Source organism: Carassius carassius, chromosome 40 (assembly GCF_963082965.1).
Source record: "Carassius carassius chromosome 40, fCarCar2.1, whole genome shotgun sequence".
In the NCBI taxonomy this organism is placed as follows: domain Eukaryota; kingdom Metazoa; phylum Chordata; class Actinopteri; order Cypriniformes; family Cyprinidae; genus Carassius; species Carassius carassius.
In genome coordinates, this window is record NC_081794.1 from 22,727,077 (window position 1) to 22,747,897 (window position 20,821).

A 20,821-nucleotide genomic window follows, 5' to 3' on the forward strand; every position below is an offset into this window, starting at 1 on the left:
ATGACTTTAAGTATATGTACAAAAAAAATCTGTTTTGCTTGTGTTTTGATTTTGATTGACAGGCGATCTGACCAATCATGAGACAGGTGTTGAAACCAGGCGGAGATTATTAACGAGGTTGACGTCAGTGTACTTGAACTTGAAAAATGGTGTATATTGACGTCTTTTTGTGGTTGAAACAAGATGCCTTCTGATGTTCATTCATGCTTATTTCATTCTATAGCTAGTAAAGAGGAAGAGATGTCCATCTGTCAAGACACATTAAAGAGCCACAAAATAGATTTATTGTTTGAATTTCTTTTAAAAATGACAAAATTTGAAAGCTGATACTTTGTTTCATAAAGAAAGTAACATGCTCTGTCTTGTCATTGTCCTCCACATTGTCCATTGTCATTTGCTAAGCGCTAAGTTTTTCACTTCGTAGTAAGACATAGTAACAGTAAGGAGGAGGGTCATTGCGAAGGGTCAATTTTGACAAAATTTTGTGTTGAACTATATCTTTAAATTGTTACCTTTCAGTGCATGATATAAAGATGATTGCTTCTTACAGATGTGTTTTATTATTAGATATAATACTGGAAATATAATGCATACTGTATAAGGTCTAATATATAGGCTATAATATATATTTTTTTTATGCTTTTTCAGTTTACTGAAAATTAGTTGGGACAAAATTCTTAAATATTTTAACTTCAACTTCATTGCTCAGTTGTTTCTAAAATACAGCTTACTAAATCAATTTGTTTAGAGACTACATTAACATTTTTGTGTTCTTTGCATAGAACTAAATATTAAGGTGCTAAAATGCACTTTTGCTAGCTAGCTCTTGCTAGCCAAGATCCAACATTAGTTACTTTGACACATCAAATTGTATTGGACTTTTCTCAATTCAGTTAGGTTTCTGCTACTACAGTATCAGATATGAGTTTAGAATAAGTAACTGTTGTTTTTATTGCAATCAAATTTCTTGAAACTCCATGCAAGTTAAGCACATTTAGAGATATTGTGGGAACAGCAGACGTGTTGCCTGATTGCAGCCTTGACAAACATCCCCTGTTCTCCCTTAAGTTATTCATTAACGCTTAGTGAATGCAAACTAGGCTGTTACAGACACCATAACATTCAATCTGTAGTTATTAAACCACAGGAGCCAGGTGGTGGCTAATTCACTGAGATCAAATTATATTACAAAAGTCACAGCCATTGTTCAATTAAACATTTCAGAATAGCTTTCAGCAATTGCCACTTTTATTTGGAAGTCATTTTAGCTTGCTAATTGCCTGTAAATAGTCACAATTTGTATGCACACTGGACTGCATCAAGGTTTTGTGTCTGTTTGAAAATAAATACTGCAACTGGCGGAGCTCATATCATTCACCTGCTTGAGCCAGTGTTCGGTGTTGATTAACTATCCTGGGAAGCCTCAGGGGGACTGTGTGTGGGTGACCAGGCTGTCAGAAGACACAGCTTACTCTCAATGGGACATCAGGAAGAGGACCCATGAGATGGCCTCTGGGCAAAATGAGAAACCGCGGATTGAAGATTCACACTGACTCTATGGAGAGAAAGAGAGATTTTATTCAGTTAGGAGTTAGACAGACTGTGGCTATCCATGGCTGGTGAGTAGATTATTAGAAACTGTTGTACAAACTATACTTGATACCTATTTTACACAGATATATTAATATGTGATAGTGGATCTTTAAGACAAACAGATAACATTGTTTTACCAGGCTGCAAATATTTGATCATATACGACTTAATGTAAGTTGCTCTAGACACGTTATTATGTGCTAGTTGCACCGAAGCTTACATTACTTTATCAGACACGAGGGTCTAGTGCTGTCATAGCGACATGTATTTCTGTGCGTGCTAATGTGATATGCTAATAGACACTGCTGAGCAGATGGTTGACCCCTGTACACTAATAATCTTCATGTGCAACTGAACAATTATTGACCACTGAGGCAAAGTGCCCTTAAAATGTGCAATTCTGAGAGTATGCTGCTTCAATGCATATTTACAAGCTCTCCCTTTTAGCTTATGGATAGTTATCTGAGAAACAACTGTGAATGTCAAAAGCTTATTTAAAGGGACAGTTCACCCAAAAATTTTAATTCAGTCATCCTTTTAGCAAAAAAGTAGATCTTTTAAAGAATGGATCTATCCTAAAATGAAAGTCATTGGGTTCCAAAACAACACCAGAGCCCACTGACCACTGTATGGACATAAAAATGTCTAAATAACATCTTTTAATGTTTCAAGTCATACAGATTTGGACGACATGAGTAAATGGAGAAAGAGTGAACTATCTCATATTTAAACATGGATCTGTATACATATAAAATGTTTAAGTAAGCAAACAAGCTTAACATTATAGATTTTGTTGTTTTTGTTGATTTAAAAAAAAATAATAATATATATATATATTAAAATTACATATTTTACATAAAATCAGAAAACTATATATATATATATATATATATATATATATATATACAAATCTTTATATTTCTTTTTTTCCCCATAAAATAATTCTATAACATTAAGCTTGCTTGCTTACATTTAATTAGTGTACAGATCCTTTTTTAAATCCTTGTCTAAGCACAGCAAGTATTAAAGATATTCTATAATATAGTATTTAGTATATTATTATATAAAGTATTCAAGATGTATGTAAATTTCACTCTTAATTTCTAAACTATGAGCTGTATTGACTACAATACCTGTTAGGAAGTTCTGCTTCACCCTTCAGGTGGCTGCAGTAAATCCCACTACAGTAAAGTATAAAACAGGTTGTTGCTCTAGATAGAAATACTCTGTTGAGCAGCAAAAACACAATGTGCTCCACCTCTTGCATGCAGGTCTCCACTAAAGCATGTTGACACAAGACACTTGACACTTCTTTTTAAAAGGCATGAGAGAAAGAGACTGTCCAATGGTGTCACACAGCAGGTTTAGTTAATGCAAAGCCATGTTCTCTGTTGTATGAAACACTGAGTGAGAGGGGAGGGTGGCTGGCCGCTGAGTTTGTTTTGTGTCTGTGCCATTAGATCCACTTGTAGCACTGGCTTGTGGACTGTCTGGAGCATTTCTGTTCCTGTTGCTGTTTGGCCTATCAGTGTATCTACTGTGGAGGAAGAGATGAAATCAAACGCTCTACAGGGGACTGATACCTACCACCCCCACAATCCCACGATGCACCTCTCCAGTGCTTCAGACATCACAGAGCAGCAGCTATGGGTAAATAACAGTTGTTGCTTGTCTAGAAATAGCAAGAATACAAGCTGTATACAGTCATTGCAATGTAAGGTGAACTAAATTGAATAAATACATCCTATTCAAGCTCTTGGGCTTTGTCACAAGGACTAATAACATTTTGTGAGTACAAAGACATTTAAGTATAAGGTTTTTTTTTTTTGCCAATCCTTCATGGTATTAGAGAGATTAGCTATATGTCACACATTTTATTTTACTAAAATATTTGTTTGTTTGCTTGTTTATCCTATGCATTTTAATCTACATATACATTAAATGCAGATATAAAAGTGTAATTAAGAAAATAAACATTCAAACAAACAATTAGAAATAAGTAAAGAAATAATACAATGAAAAGTATAAAAATTTATTTATTATAGAATTATTTACTGTGTTTATTTTTATTTCTAAATAAAATTATATGCAGATATAAAATACACATTATATAACATATAAATACACTTTATATGCAGACATAAACATTTATTTGTAAAAAAAAAAAATGGGTAAATAAATAATATATTTAAAATAAATAAAAATTATAAATAGATTTAAAAATGCATAATTTAATAATGTAAAATATGTGACATCTGTAAATAAGCCAGAGTAAATAAATAATACATATAATAATATAAATACAAATATTAAATAAATATAATAAATAGATATAAAAGTTCATAATAAAGTTCAAAATAAGCATAATAAGTAAATAAATAATATAAGAATATAAAATCAAATAAATATTAATATATATATTTTTTAAATCATATTTTAGTTAATTAAAAGTGTGACATCTGGCACTGATCTATCTTAATGCATTCACTATGAAATATGGATTGAAGTGCATATACCCATTCTTATCTTTGCATTTTCACAGCTCAGAACCACAGTGTTCCTTTTCTTTGTGCCTCAACTATACAAGAGAAAAGAAGAAACAGTGCATGCTGAGGAATGGGAACTCCTTCCAGTTCTGCACACCCAGCGAGGCTCTCTGACAGTAGGGAGTATGTCAGACTCTACAATAGGCATTAGGCATCAGAAACAATGACACAAAGAAATAATAAAGAAAATGTTTTTATTGTCTGTTTCTCATTCTGCTCTCTGTGGTTCTTGAGGTTGGTTCCCCCTGGGCAGCATAAGACCAGACCTGTACCAGCTTCCAGAGGAACCCAGTGAATGGGTCCTTCCCAACAGCTCAGCTGTTCGTCTGTGGTTCGCTTTGTGTATCAGAGAGAGAGAGCAGCTGGTGGTGTCTCTGCTCCGTGCTGCTAACCTGCCCGCTCAGTGCCAGGGTAATGTCACTGATAACCGATGACACCAAAAGCACGACGGAAAGGTAGTCATGCATAATTCAATGACAACTTTGTGTTTCAGGTAAAGAGTCTCTCCTGATAAACATTGGCAATCTTCGTCTCTCTATATGTGGGTACATCATCATCTTCCCCTTTATATGGAAATACAAGTGCATTTAACTAATGTTTCTTGATTTGTATGTGAATTTATTTCCAAAAACATTTTTGTTTTAAATAATGGAGAAACTTTGATTTTTGAAATTAGAGAAGACATTTCATAGTTGATGTCTCCATCTACTGGCCATTGCAAGCAGGTTTCCTGAGTCATTCCTGGGTATGACTCATATTATGGATTAGTACACGTTCCTGACAAGCTGATAAACAAGCTGCTGATTTTTTGATGTTTATGAAATGTTATTTAATGTCTCTTATTCTCAACAAGACTGCATTTATTTGTCTAGATACAGTAAAACAGTAATACTGTGAAGTATTATTACAATTTAAAATCCATGGTGTCTATTTTAATATATTTTAAAAAATTATTTTTAATATTTATTTCTGTGATAGCAAAGCTGAATTTTCAGCATCATTAATCCAGTCTTCAGTGTCACATTATCCTTCAGAAATCATTCTAATTGGCTGATTTGGTGTTCAACAAGGTTATTATAGTTAACTAGAACTAAAACCATTAAAAAAAAAACTTTATAGGCATTTTTAATAATAATAATAATAATAATAAAAGTGACAAAATCACAAAAATACAAAAACTTAAATAAATAAAATATAACAATAAAAATTAATTCAAATTATTAATAAAACAATCTGCAATCGTGATGAAATTTTAAACTTAATATTTTTGAGGAAAGTGCTAAACAATTTTTTCAGTAAAAAAAATGTATTTGAAATGTTTTGTAACATTATAGATGTCTTATGTGTGATTATTTATGTCCATTATATATGTTGGTCAATTCCTGATCCCACTCAGATATTCTGAACTGAAGGACACAGCAGGCAAAGTGCAGTGGAGGGATCTGGACAGTGAAAGTGATCAAGTATGACACGTCTTTCCAAACCTGTGTGAATTTATTCTGTGGAACATAAAAAAAAAAAAAAGTAACAGAAGAAAGAAAATCATTCAGTTTTTAAATGACATGAGGGGTAAAAAAACTTCTTAATTTTTAGGGTAAACCTTTAATCCCACCTACAACTACTGCCAGCATCAAGACTCGAACCTGAAACCTTTGGGTTACAAGTCCAATTCCCTAACCATAAGGCCACAGCTGCACAGAGGCTGCTTTTGTAGCCTCTTTTTCAAAAAGGTGACATCCAGGAGTCTCTGAACTACAATCAGCCTCCACACGGCCTCACTGTGGTTGTTCTACGAGTGCAAGGTTTGCAGTGTTGCAGGTGAGAAACCGAGCAATAAAGAATACAGTACAGTGACAAGCAGTCTTTGTGCACCTTTAACATGAATGTAAAATGGATGGTACAGGTGTGTGCGCTCATCTCTCTGAAGATACATACTCAGGTGGTGAGGAACAAGTGGACCACTGTAGCGAAAGGAAATAATCCATCCTTTAATGAGAGGCTTACCTTCAGTCTCCTCCCCTTGCAGCTGGACACGTCCTGCCTGACCCTACAGCTCCAGCAGCCCAGCACAGAGTGTCAATCAGTCATTTCCAAGAAATAATGTTAAACAACAAAGTATTGTGTTAAATTAAAAATATTAGAGGGAACCAAAATGAAAGTGTTTAAAAAAACAAGGTTATTATCATTAATTATTACTATTAAATAAACCTTTGTTATTTGAAATAAAATATAATTAGATGGAAAAACTATATCATAATCATCAAAATATCATATCATTCCCCATTCACCAGTGGTCTTAGACATAACAGTTATTTTACAGGCACCATTATAATATACCTATGTATCTGTACTCACTATATTTGGTCTTAACTGGCAGTGTTGTTGGGCATTGTGGTTACTGGGCAGTTCATGTATATGAGGGGCAGAGAGCTGGAACACTGTAACAACATGGTCAGCAAACCACAGGAGCGGGTCAGGCAAAGGCACCCGCTGGGATCCGCTGACACAGTACAGGGCCCTCAATAAACAACATGCTACAAACTCAATGCCACCTCCCTCCTCTTTTTGAAAACAATAGTAGCCGGTTTTTCCTTATCTTAAAGGTGGAAGTGTTTTTTTTTTTTTTCAGTACAAGACTGATGTCAGAAAATCTAATGGAATTAAACAAAGTTAAAAAAAAACAGGTGTATTGATAGCATATTTGGTGAATGAACTTTGTGTTTAATTACATTATTTTACATAACAGTTTGCTCCTCAAAGCCCATCAGAACAACTGTGCGACTTGATGCAGGAGGTATAAATACAGTCCAGTTGTACCATAGGGTTTACACACTTTAACCCATGAATTTCCATTTCCATTCCATTGTTTAGTGAATAATAGATACGATTTTTGTTTCATTTGGATTCAGATTGATTTGCATCCATCCATCCATTCTGCAATCCTCTTTTCCTATATAGGGTCACAGAGATTGATACGGAATTGTTCAGACCAATTTGTGAACTGGTTTGATTTATTGAAAAGAATGATTCGCTCACAAATTGGACACACTACCATCCAAAAGTTTGGGATCAGTAAAGTTTAAAATAATAATAAGCATTAAACAGAAAAATATTATATACGTATATATATATATATATATATATATATATATATATATATATATATATATATATATATATATATATTACATAATGCTACAAAAAGTATATTTTAAATCATTTCTGATATTTTAAACATTCTGTATATCAAATAATCCTGAAATGTTTCTTGTATATGAGAATGATTTCTGAAGGATCATGTTACACTGAAGACTGGAGTAATGAATGTAAATTGCCATCAAAAGAATAAATTACTTTTGAAAATATATTAAATTACAAACAGTTATTTTCAAATGTAATATTTCATAATATTACTGTTTTTAATGTATTGTTCAACAAATACTGTATATGTGTATATGTGAAAACACTTACAGACCCCGAACTTCTGAAGAGTGGTGAAGCAAGTTTTATTATACACAGAAGCAAGATCTAGTCGCACAATATTAATATTCTCTTAATAGTCCCACATTTTTCATGTCTGTGGGAACACTGCACACAGTGTGAAATCCCCCACCCCTTCTGGGCCTATAAGCATAGGCCAGTTTAGCAGGGGTTTTCTACATGATTATTCATAGACGTCAAATTTTTGCATTTATAAATCCAGAATGAATTTTAAAACCCAATTATGTGTAACACTGCTTAAATGTAGTTCATTAGTTAAGCGTGCTTTCACTTGGACTGTGTTTGGAACCAAAGACTGTAAACACTCTGAACACTGGGTCTGGATAATCCACTACTGTAAGGCCGCTTATGGACTAATCACAGAGTTCAGAAAGGCTAGCAGATTGCAGCTCGGCATCCACCTGTTCTCATGTTCTATGTACAGCCAGCGTAGATCTGTAGGACTTAAATTGCTTGGACACAACATGTCTTGTGTCCTGGCTTGTGATTTTGGCTGTCGATTGGTAACCTCTGAGAGCAATTATATTCTATCTTTATGCTTTCATATCCATCCTTTATTATGAATGGCTGAAATGAGCTCCTTAAATATCGGGACATGGTTTATACCAGATCACCAGTCTAGGCCACCTCAGACATACAGTCCAAAAGCACTACGGTGAAGTCTCACAAGAGGGTATGAAGCACTGCTGCTCTCAGATTCCTCTTTCTCGGTATGTTCTTCACTGAGCATTTGATAACTTTATACAATTTGGGGCAGCTGCCTAGGTGAGCAAAGTTCGGTAAGTGGTGTTCAGTTTGGTGGCCGTTGTTTTTTGCGCCCCACAGCATTGTGGAGAACCTTTGAAGCACTTCTACTGCCACGGAGTACTGGCCATTAGTCCACTGTTTCAGCCTGACCACCATCACAGCCGAAGAGAAACCAAAAGAGTACCGTGAGGTGCCACGGAAAACTCGCTCTCCCTCACCGAAATAAGCCCCTTCCTCCCAGGAGAGCATGGTGCCATCTTCTTCGCCCATGTCGGCCAGGTTACAAAGGGCCAGAAGGCAAGAGCTCAGCAGTGCCTCGTTCTCGTTGTACTGCAGAAGAACCGACACCAGTCGTGGGACAGCCCCGAGACTCAGGAATCGCTCCTGCTGCAAGTCTGGCAAGATAATAATCTCTTAAATCCCAAAGTCAAGGGTGGGCATCAAGATATAGATTGCTAGACTCTACTTAGCTTCCTATTTTTCCTGAAAATCTGTGATTTATCAGAGGGATACTGGACCTAAAAATGAAAATTCATGCCTCATTTTGTAGAATAAGATTGAAACCCCTTTAGCTTTGTTGGATGGACAAAAAAGAAATACACTGATGACAGAATTTAAAATTTTGGGTAAAGTATCCCTTTAAAGGGGTCATATGATGCTGCTAAAAATAACATTATTTTGTGTATTTGGTGCAATGCAATGTGTTTATGTGGTTTAAGGTAAAAAAAACAAAAAAACACTTTATTTACATATAATGCATATTATTGTTTCTCCTCTATGCCCCGCAATCTGAAATCGATTATTACAAGGCACATCAATCTTAAAAAGCGAGATGCGCTCTGATTGGCCACCTATTCAGTGCGTTGTAATTGGCCAAATGCCTCAAGCGTGTGAAGGAAATGTTATACCCCCTAACATACTACGTCGTCTCCCAGGCCAGCAGCATTTAGTCCAGCTGCTCTGCTCGTGCACATCCCATCATCGTTTTCTTTTAGCAGTTCAGTCAATGTACTGTTAGAAATAACTAAATAACTCAGGATATTGGTTTACTTTGCATCAGAAGGAGTGTAAGGCATGTTTATAAACCGAATAACTTAAGTAATTTGTGGATTAGTGCATACTGGAGACTCGAACTGTTTAAAACGATTAATTCAATTTGGTGAACTAGTTTGACCGGTTCACTAAGAAGATCTGGTTAAATAGAAAGATTCGTTCACGATCCGGACATCACTACATGAGACAAAACCAATAAAACCCATTACAAAAGAGGCATTTGTTGCATCCAGTGGGGACATAATTACTGATTATAATGACTTATACTGTCCTATGCGTTGCGTATTGTGTAAACATAAAACCATGCCTGCATTTGTGATCTGAGAAACAACAAACAAGCCTACTCTACTGTTTAAAACTCGCGTTTGAATCATCATTGGCAAATTATTTAAATATAATTAACACACTTACAAGCTGTGAGTCAGAAGCCAGAGTGGCCTTGCAACTGCCCAACTTTATAGAAACAGCCGTTATGCCACAGACACATCGCAGGCTACTGATTCAGGAAACAGTCCTCATCCTCCATAAAATGTGCAGCACACATCTGAATATTTGGGTTGGACTGTTCTGGAACAGTGTTGAAATACAACTTTACCACTGATTTCTAGTTGTATCCTCTTTTGGATGGCCAAACAAGTAGTTTCACTTCCACAAAGTAACACACAGCGACTCCACGAAATGACGCCGGTGGCAACAGAGAGAATAAAAGTTACGCCTTCTTTCTTTGTGTGAACATTTGGGCTGCGTTATGCAAATCTTCCCACATAGTGACGTAGAGATGTGGGGGCGTGTGAGAATGAGCTGTTTTAGGTGGGTGTGGACGAGTTTTAATTTTATAAAGAATATCTCTTTGGATTTGGGACTTTAGTCTTTGCAACTTTACAGATCTTCTTTATGTACCAAGAGCTTGTAACACTTCAAAGAGACAGGAAATGTTTAAATTGCATCATAAGACCCCTTTAAAAATCTATGATTGTGTTATCTCTCTTGATGTTTGCTGAAATGGATAAGGTCATTTCACTCAAAATCCTGCCATTAAATTATTTACAGTTAAATATTATCTGTCAATGTTCACACACAGCTTTCACATGCTCACTTCTCGTGAACGCTGCCTGTTCTAGCAAAATCACTATTTAGAAAGCACCCAAAAGTATGACTAATGCCTCTCACATCAGTACCACCATTCAGACATGTGGTTAGGGTAAAATTACAGGTTCACTCACTGCTGTCATAGCAAATCCTGGCGATTGCCTGGCTAACGTGAAGGAGAAGGTCCTGGTCTTGGCTTAGCAGTAAAGTCACAAGGGCAGATACAATGCCCGTCTCAAAGCATCGCTCTCTCACAGGGGCTGAAGAAAGATGGAATTATAGAATCAATAATCAATCAATACTCTTTGACTATGAGTAATAAGTTAGATATCAAGCTCCCATTATTTGCTAAATCTGTAGTTTATCCAGTTCAACTTATTAGAGAAACAAACCCACAAGCAACCTGAGGTAATGGTGTAGGTCTCGTTCATGGATCATCTCTTGAGTACAACCTTTTGGTTACAGCCCAGCCCATATTTTTAACCACAGGGCTACACCAACAAACACGTGCATTATGTATACATTTGTTCTTACCGTCTCTGGCCAGTTCAGCTACCAGTCTGGCAGTGTGAGTAGTGAGTGTGCTCTTTCTTCTTAAAATCTGAACCAGAACAGGCAGAATTCCACTTTCTACCACCTGCTCTGATATGCCTTTCTCTAGGACAGGAAAAACACATTACACAAAGCTTGGGGTGAGTATACAGTATTCATATTTATTTATTTTTTTACATTCATCTGACGCTTTTATCCAAAGCGACTTACAATTGCTATCTATGTCAGAGGTCACACGCCTCTGGAGCAACTAGGGGTTAAGTGTCTTACTCAGGGACACATTGGTGTCTCACAGTGGATTCAAACCTGGGTCTCTCACACCAAAGGCATGTGTTTTACCCACTGCGCCAACACCACTTCCTTGATTATATGATGAAATATGATAACATTTAATAACCATTCACTATTTAATGTTTATGTGACTTATTTCTGTAATGGCAAAGTTGAATTTTCAGTGCTTAATCTTTCCAATATGCTGAAAGAAAAGGTAATTTCTTATTAAGAAAAAGTCATTTCTTATTATGTTGAAAACAGTTGTGCTGCTAAATATTTTTGTGGAAACGGTGACATTTTTCTAGGATTAATTTATGAAAACAAACTTTTAAACAGTTATGAATATATCCCATCCCTCTATTTTTTATAAATTGTGTAGATCATGATAGCTAGACCATTCTTATCCAGTTGTCCTTAGTGAACACACGCACAGATTAACAAATGATGTTTCCACAAACTACAGAGGTCGCTCACAGCTGGCCACCTGGTTGCTTGTGTACAAATGCTAATCGTTCCTGTCACTCAATGGCTTTCACAGAGACAAATGCGGATTAGAGCTTCTATGTTTTCAAACCCACAGGAGTTTTGTATCCTTCTCACGACTATCTTTGCTGATGTATTAATAATGGTTTCTCACCTGTGCTCGGATGATTTGTGATATGTAGGGGATAACACACAGTCACTTGTTTATTATTCCAAAATAAACCTCACAGGGTCTTGTATAATTTCAGTACATAATACATTATCCTGCTTTTCACACATCAAAACATTTTATATTATTTGACTATGCGAGAAGAAACTTAATGCAAAGTGGATCAAGCAAAACCATTTGCTTAGGACGACAGCAAATATTACTGTTTGGAGTTCAATATGCAAAAATATATTAAACCTTAGAGTGTTGCAACTGACCATGCAAAATCAAGTTTTCCAGAGAGACGCATTATAACTTATGATAGTAGTCTCTGTCAGGTATAGCCAAAGTGTAATAGCAATACGCACTAAGCAGCTTTCAGAACTCACTCAAAGTGCTGGCACATTCTGCATCTAACATACCAATTAACAACAGTTTCAGGTTTCTTTATAAAGTAGTTTCTTTAAAGGCCTAATATATTAAGAAATGTCACAAAATATAACATCCTGTATAATGCTCAGAGGGCCTGGTTTTTGTTACATAAGCACTCAACTAGTACTACATGAATACATGTACAATCTTGACTTCTCCAGTCCCAAACAAATAATCTAAATCTTAAATATAACAAAAACATGAAATACTCACTTCTTTCTATGGCAACATTGAGTACTGTGTCCAAATATGGCTTTAGTTCTTCCTCGACAAGTTCTGTGCTCACACTGATGGCCTCTATTGCAGCGCTTAGTGAATCTGAGAATAGAAAATGTACATCAAAATGTACATCCTTCAGACAGTCTTTCCATTGAGGCCGTTGTTACTTACCCTTGGGCGCATTAGGTAGTGGACGACTGGCCCCCATCTTGTCCATATGTCTGTGTGTGAGGTTGTGATGACCTCTTTAGTTCTCAGCACTGCTTGTGTCCTGGATTACCACGGCAGTCTAGACTATGCATCCGATTTAAAATCTCACACAACTCCATGTCTTGCTCTGTATCAGTATATATTTGTGTTTTCCTTCCGCTCTCATCTGGGTTGTATATACATGTATGTTTGCGAAACAAACTCCTCCCTCCCTCCCTCCCTCCCTCATCACACATTTATTTTCTTACTCTCAATCCCCGTCTATCCACTGGCTGCTCTGATTCAGACCTACACTAATGCACTCCAAATCCTCAGTCTGATGAAAGCCTCACAGTGGACAGGACTCCTGTAGGTGACACTGTGAACTGCAGAATGCCCACATCAAACGAAGATAGAGAGGAACAACAAACAGACAAACAATATCATTGGCTCAGCTACAAATCTGACTCCATGGTGAGGATTTTCTTTGCATGCTCTCCAGGGATTCAGAAAAGCTGCTTTGTGGGGAAATCTTTTGTGAAAATGCAAAAGATTACATAATTGAAAACAAACCATTTAGCTATTATTCATATTTAAGAGGACGTATAAAACAGATTAATCATAACAGCAACTAAATGTTGTCACTACAATGCTAATATGATGTTATGTGGCTGCAAAGCTGTTCTGAATGGTTATAAACATATTGTTACATGTTACTTACTGGATCGTATAAAAAAAAGTGTCTCTATGAGGTTCTGGATTGTGTCCCTCATTCCATATTTTGTCATTTAATGAAAACTGCAAGAAGCCCACATAAAAATAATAATAATAAAAAATATTATTAGATATCTATGACTCATAGCACAAATAATGTAAGATATACAAAACTCATAAAATGAATACGTAGGGTTAAGTGTTTGCTTAAATCCCTAACCCTAATTATATGCAATTGTAATTGCAATAAATCCATTCAATACATTTCAGTCTTGCATTAAAATGGATCCTTTGGACGCTCCGCAAGCAATATAAATGTGACAAATATACAAATTGCTCAAAAAAGGTATGCTTTTAATTCAAGCATATGATGAGCAATCTGCAAAACTTACAGAGTACAGGCTACAGTCGTTCACATACACTAAATATATGACACAAAACAGAAAAAGAAAATAAATAGTCCCAAAAAAAATCAAACAATGTCCAAGAGAAGATATGTTCATTCTCAAACTAAATTGCAAACCAAAGAGTTTTTAAGATTAAGTACAACAGAATCAAAGAACCCTTCAGAGATCAACTGAATTATAGAAACTGATATTGTGAATACAACATAGTGCTTGAAAAAAAATTGTTGCATGCTACATTAATAGCATACATGGTCTGTGTACATTTGTTCTTTGCCACAAACAGCAAAACAAAAGGTTGAGGGCAATACATGATTGGTTTAAATCAGAAAATCTCTGTCAACAGCCTCTCAGACCATTATTTTCTTGATTGACCAGATTGTGAGAAAAAAAATTATATATATATATATATATATATATATATATATATATATATATATATATATATATATATATATAGCCAGTCTTTAGACAAGAAGCGAAGTCTAACATATATAAAACTAAATATTTCTATGAAAAACTTTTTGTACTCAGAATTCACAGTGTCTCTCTGCACCTTTCAGGCACGTGATGTTACACAAGACCTGCATTGGTGGTGTTAAGTCCACTGGAAATAGTTTCGTATCCTACAGAGACTAGTGTTAACATGCTGCTCTCCATCTCTGAAGACTGTTGAACCTCAGGAACAACAGAATCCAGCCGCATCTGTTTCCCTTTCTTCCGTCCCCTTTTGCCCTTTTCTTTAGGTTTGCCGTCTTCCGTGGCCGCTTTGGGCTTGCGGTTACGTTTCCTTATCCTTCTCACCGGAGGTTCGGGTTTGGGGTCGGTGTTCCCTGAGAGGATTCGGATTTGTTGGTCGATGACGTTATCTATCACATTGAGAGCCACTTCCATCATGCCGTTACCAAGACCATGCGTAACATTGGAGAACAAACGTGTATTCAGAGGGTCATTAAAAATCTTCCTCATCTCCTCTAGATAATTCCTGTTTAACAAACGGAGAAGCCATCAAAATTACTTTTTGAATCACAGCAGAACTATTTACTGTTCTTTGTAGAGGCCTACTAATAATTTACCTTGTTTCAATTATTTTTGACCAGTGCTGCACTTGGTTTGTTTCAGGTAGCAGCTGTTTCGCCATATTCTCATAATCGACATATTGCAGTGCAAAATCCTTCATGTCTTTGCAAAGGGCAGCTGTGTCACCTGAAAATAATGAATATTCATGCAGTTATGTAGAATTAATTTGCTCTAGCCTTGTCTAAATTCATTTCTGGTTGTGTTAAAAGGGATAGTTTATCCAAAACTACACAATTTATTGTTCTTTCAAACCTGTCTGACATATATTTGTCTACAAAACAACATATTTTAAAGCATATATCAACTGATTTCCCCATAAAATGGGGTCTAAAACAACACCGGTGTCTTTCATTTTATGTGCAAAAAGCCATTAAAACTATAAAAATACTTTATTTTATTTTATTCTTCTAAACAGGTTTGATTTGTCACTTTTTCCAAGTATTTTGTCCAGATGTACCTTCAGTTAGTTTGGAAAAGGAACTGGATACTGCTGTATTGGTGCTTGGTGACAGACCAAAGACATTTAGAGACTCCAAGAGTGTTTTCTTACTAGCCGGACCTCGACTCACTCTCGTATAGGCAGCCAGAGATCGGAGAGACATCTTCTCAGGTGGTTCCAATCTCCTCTTCACCTCATTGTAATGGATCTGGTATTTGCGAGCCTTTGAGCTCTTCATGTTAGGGTCCAGCAGGGAGGCTACCTCTGCAAAAGGGACTTGCAGTGAGTTTACTGCACCATCTTGAGATGGCGGGGCACTCTGGCCTTCTGATGAACCTTGTGTTGACACGTGGTCTTGGGTCGGAATATGAGCCTGTGCTTCCATGTGGCCTTGCTGTGGAGTCTGCAGATGTGGAGCAGGCTGGATGTGTGACTGAGTCTGGATGTGAGTTTGCATTTGGATGTGTGATGGGATTGTGTGCGGTATAGCCTGACAGGAGACTTCTTGAGGTATCACGTGCTGTGCGATGATTTGTGCAATGTTTGGAGGTTGTGGTTGCGGCTGATACATGGTTATAATGGGGTTACCGACAGAGACGTGGACCACTTCATTGTTCTGGGGAACAGCAGACATGTGCATGCCTGCAGACGGATCCATCTTTTTCTCTCTCACAAGCACCAGCTTGTTGATGACCAATGGTGACCACTTTTTAACGCAATTCTGTATCTACAAAAAATTTAAATAAGTATAGTTAAACAAACATGTGAAACAATGTTTCTGATTTATGATGAGTTTACAAATGCTAACATTTGAGGAACTATTTATTAGAAAAGTAAATAGTAAATTTAGATTATTTGATTTTATCTTTTGATTTTTATTCAGATTTTTTGAATTAAGACTTTATACGAAGTTAAAAAAATTTATTCAGTGCCACATGAAACAGATTTTTTACTATTTTCAATCACATTTTTACAATATTAGCTGCCAGACAATAAAGTTTTTAAAAGTTTTTAAAACACTACATGCTTTTAGTTTGACCACACGATTAATGTATAAAGTAATTTATAAAAAAAAACAATTTCTTTAATATACTGTATTGATATCCTTTTACTTATAAAAAAAACACAACAACAACTTGAGTATACACAACGATTAAATATGCAGAACTGTTTTTTTTCCAGTCCACAAAATTCACAAGTTTATAATTTTTTTCTCAGCTTATGTCTCCGAACAGTCTAAACTTGAAAAATTTTCTTATTTATACAAAATTTGCTTAGCATTACCATTATTTTTTTCCAAATAAAGAAGACAACAAAATCTCACTGTATTTAAGGAGACCGCGTCTTTTGACAGCGTCAACGCGACGCGAGGCGGCTGAAGTTTGGAGCGCGTGCATGTTTCTTACACACTCTTGTGTACTACAACCACCCAGTAACGTTAAACTGGGCTGCAGCACCTGAGTTTGACTAAGAATGTGTATGTGATATAATGTTTAGTTTATTTCATATAGAGAGAAGGTTTATACACATAAAACCGAGTGCAGAAGTCAGAGATGACTTAGCGAGGAAAGATAATCTAGTTGTTTTGATGAATAGCAGGAGAGGCCAAACCCACCATTATGTTTGAAACGTGATATTCCACCGTAAATATGTGCTCAAAAAGCGACCGTTCTGGTCACGAACACTAACCTAGAATCGGACACAAGTTACTGACAGTATTCTTACTTACCGCTCTATGGTTAGAGTCGTATTTAAACCTTACTGATCCTAGAACAGTCCATGGCGAACCGATCGAAGGTCTCCTTCTTCACCGATCCTTTTTCGGCGGGTTGCAAATCAGCAGACGCCATAGCCGCCGCAGCTCGACCGCTCATTGGTTAATGCCGCTGCCAATCATGTTCCCTGGAAGCGCTTATTCGTTGAGGCCTGTGTCAGTAATGCTACGTCAGCGTAGAAAAGGCGGAATGTCCGGAGCTTAAAATGGTAGGACTTGAACAAAGCTTCCAGGTGTCACATAATATTATTGTCAAATAACAAGCAAAGGAACGTACTTTAGTTGTGTTCATTATATTAATGCGATCAAATAAGATCAAGTCAAACATACCGTGGATTAAGTATTTGTTTCCTTGCCGTGTAAAAAAAGTTTTAATATTCAAATAATAGGTGACCTCTTTGCACTACAGTATATTTATCAACACTTTTTGTTTTCTTGATAGATTTAACTATAAAATCTCCATTCTTGGACACAGGATGTAGGTCACTACTAATTTCCTGCACTAGATGGCGGTATTTCTTCTTAAATGGCTTTGTCTCACCCTCTCTAATGATCTCATTAGATGCTGCCCATCCCAAAGCTGTAATGTTTATTTGCGTTTTCAGCTAGTTGGACAATTAGTCTTAAGTGCTTATTATTAAAGCCAAACCCATTATCTTGAAAATCTTGCTAGTGGCAGACAGAAAGAGGAGACCAGGGAGCTATTAATGAGAGTAACTGTTTAGAGATGCTTCCATGGTAAGAGAGGTGGTGTCTCACCATTTTTGTTGCTGTCTCTTGACACACAGAATTCATATATCTGCCCATTATCTATTGGTCACAACTGAAGTGTCAGCACAGGAGGCGTAAAGGGACCAGAGATGGAGAGACGGATGGAATATGTGCTGGAAAAGCACAAATATCTCCTTCTTCAGCAACCTCTACATCAGTGTGTCAGGTCAGATTGACTTATAAATCAAAGGTCTGCCAGGACTCATTACTTATGGCCTTTTTATATGCCAAAGCCATAAATCTTGCATGTTTAACATGCATCAAATTAAAGACTTAAGACTTGCAGTTTTGAACCCGATGTTTTGGCTTATTTTAAAGGAGGGGTTTATTCTTTTTCTTTGATCAGCAGACAAAGGCTCTCTGTGGTGCTCTTGTGAGTAAATGCTAAGAGATTTTGAATAAACTGCAAAAATGAATGGAGTCGAATGGGCATTTGTAATATATGTGCTCTGCCATCTATCTATCTATCTATCTATCTATCTATCTATCTATCTATCTATCTATCTATCTGTCTATCTGTCTATCTGTCTGTCTGTCTGTCTGTCTGTCTGCTTGTCTGTCTGCCTGTCTTTTCTATATATCTCAAGCACATTTAACTGGTAATTTCAAAGCCTTAATGGTGCAAATCAGTTTCATTCTCATTCTAAACTTCTTTAATGTGAAATAAGATTTATGTTTGGTACATTAGCAAATGTTGTTGAGATCCTCCATAAACAGAAGCCTCAATAAGGCTGCTCACATCTCCGACAGCATGCGCCACTTCAAATGCAATTTTACAACAGCATCCAGAGTGCCTGCGGCAGCCAATGCTAAACGTTCTGCTGTTGTCCCACTGCCAAACTCCGGGGAGGGATACGGATAGCGCAAGCTAGGAAGCCTGAGTGTTTAAGTATTCAACTCTAAATATTTAAATGAATAAGGAAGTCTGTGTCATGTTGGAAATTTGAAATGAAATTTATAAACGTAGAACACAAAAGGTTTGTCTTCTTTTTTATGTGCTGAATGCTAAATTTGACAATAAACATAACAGAGTTTAATAATGTATATAAAAAAGCTCTGAATAAGCCAGGCAGCTGATATAAATATCTAACTCTAATATCTCACCTTCATGCTTTGCTTTTTGGTGTGATTTGTCACTTTTATTCATTGTCTGTAAGGAATAGTTCATAAAAAAATGAAAATGCTATCATGATTTATTCAACCAGTAACACTTTAACTGTCAATGAGCAGATACCGCATTTAATCTTTGTTAACATTCGTTAATAAAATTACAACTTGTTCATTGTCAGTTCATGTTAGCTCAGGTCCATTAAGAAACATTAACAGATAATACTTTTTATCTTGATAGTTTATTAACTAAGATATAAGTATTAACTAAGATCTAAACTAAGATTAAATTCTTTAGGAGTGTTTTCATAGTTTATGTTAACAAATATAACCTGTTAAAGTTTACTATTCATCCTTATTCCAAACTAATATTATTTTATTTTTTTCTGTGGAACTTAAAAATAAATATATTTATGCTGCTCTTGACCATCACAATGAAAGTGAATGGAGAACTGTTATTGTCATTGTCAATTGCCTCAAACATGACAAATAAGACTTAATGAAATATGTACATATATGTGCATGATCTGGAATATAGCACTTGGATCTAAAGACCCACTTTTATTTTAATTCTTGTCATTTTTTTGGTGCATGAGATCCACTGGTCACCATTTACTTTCATCGTTAGAAAAATATTCTTCAAAATATTATCTTTTGTCTTCATAATGCACAACATACTGGTCAACAAATGTTTTTTTTTTGTTTGTTTGTTTGTAACTATTACTGTAATAACTGTAAATAGTATGTGGAGAAGAAAAAAAGAGAGTCTGATTCCTTTCTTCTTTCTTATCTGTTTCCATACCAACTGGGTGGGGATTGGCTGCTTTAGAGGGGGTTAATGGAACTGAGAGCTGATGCCTCTGGGTAATGACAGTTATGATAGTCTAAATCTGTGTGTATGGATTTTTGCGTGGCTGTATAAAAGAAGAAAGACTTTGCAAAGCGTTATGACTCACTGATGTATTTGTTGCCAAGATAAAACATACATCTCTTTTAAAATCATCCTTTTAATGTCAGTTATAGACAATAGCACTTTTAGGGACTTACTCTACCCTCCACCCCCCTTCATGACCCAATTTTACAGAGAGCACAAAGACAATTGTCTCTTAAAAATCCTTAAGTGTGCTGTTAGAGTTGGAGGTACTGCTGGCAGTTTAACCATTGTGTTGCCATGACAACACCACATCCATCAAAGCAGTACACCAGTAAAATGCTTGTTTCCCCCATTACAAACACAGATTATCACGGAGCAGGTGTCTCTGTGGCACAGAGATATAACATGACTGTAAAACATGTCAGTGCCAATGATAAGGTCACGAGTGTAGTAGGAAAAAGGGAGGATTGAGAGGGTAATGTATGCATGCTTGTGTGGGTGCGAAGACTGTGGGTGACTTTGCATGCCACCAGCAGAAGGTCACTCATGCTGGGCTTCCCAGCTGTAGCTTTATTATTATGAGCAAACATGAAGCAGCTAAATCTATTATGCTCTGCTCTATTTGTTTTTATTGAAATTACTTGAACTCATGCCATCCCAAAAGAATGATTAGCTGTGGCTGTAGAGTGGATGGATAATATATATATATATATATATATATATATATATATATATATATATATATATATATATATATATATATATATGGTAGAATATCTTTTTTCTTATAGTTTCCATGTGAACCACTGCTCAGATATAACTTTCTAAAATCT

The 20,821-nt window shown here is 36.0% G+C and overlaps 2 protein-coding genes and 1 pseudogene across 2 annotated transcripts; 1 reads left to right on the forward strand and 2 right to left on the reverse strand.

Moving 5' to 3' along the window:
- The first annotated feature begins 2,964 nt into the window (after positions 1–2,964).
- On the forward strand, positions 2,965–6,692 carry LOC132121889 (synaptotagmin-15-like; annotated as a pseudogene).
- A 913-nt stretch (positions 6,693–7,605) lies between these two features.
- si:dkey-21e13.3 (uncharacterized protein LOC100150043 homolog) lies at positions 7,606–13,126 on the reverse strand. Its single transcript, XM_059531559.1, has 5 exons — positions 12,808–13,126; positions 12,631–12,735; positions 11,064–11,186; positions 10,664–10,789; positions 7,606–8,782 (listed from the first exon to the last, which is right to left on the reverse strand). Exons 1-5 carry the CDS (start codon positions 12,851–12,853, stop codon positions 8,304–8,306), a joined length of 879 nt encoding a protein of 292 aa, XP_059387542.1. The 5' UTR covers positions 12,854–13,126; the 3' UTR covers positions 7,606–8,303.
- Positions 13,127–13,878: 752 nt separating this feature from the next.
- Positions 13,879–17,349, reverse strand: si:ch73-127m5.2 (uncharacterized protein LOC561202 homolog). Its single transcript, XM_059532660.1, has 4 exons — positions 17,192–17,349; positions 15,481–16,189; positions 15,020–15,149; positions 13,879–14,928 (listed from the first exon to the last, which is right to left on the reverse strand). Exons 2-4 carry the CDS (start codon positions 16,118–16,120, stop codon positions 14,517–14,519), a joined length of 1,182 nt encoding a protein of 393 aa, XP_059388643.1. The 5' UTR covers positions 16,121–16,189; positions 17,192–17,349; the 3' UTR covers positions 13,879–14,516.
- Positions 17,350–20,821: the final 3,472 nt, after the last annotated feature.

Excerpts from the sequence above, each read along its gene's own strand:
- si:dkey-21e13.3 (XM_059531559.1), bottom strand. The coding sequence starts at position 12,853 with ATGGACAAGATGGGGGCCAGTCGTCCACTACCTAATGCGCCCAAGG. Across the intron at positions 12,736-12,807 it reads ACTACCTAATGCGCCCAAGG|ATTCACTAAGCGCTGCAATA; the intron begins GTAAGTAACAAC and ends TTCTATTCTCAG. Across the intron at positions 11,187-12,630 it reads CAATGTTGCCATAGAAAGAA|AGAAAGGCATATCAGAGCAG; the intron begins GTGAGTATTTCA and ends TTCCTGTCCTAG.
- si:ch73-127m5.2 (XM_059532660.1), bottom strand. The coding sequence starts at position 16,120 with ATGGATCCGTCTGCAGGCATGCACATGTCTGCTGTTCCCCAGAACAAT. Across the intron at positions 15,150-15,480 it reads CTTTTCCAAACTAACTGAAG|GTGACACAGCTGCCCTTTGC; the intron begins GTACATCTGGAC and ends CATTATTTTCAG. Across the intron at positions 14,929-15,019 it reads TCAAAAATAATTGAAACAAG|GAATTATCTAGAGGAGATGA; the intron begins GTAAATTATTAG and ends TTTGTTAAACAG.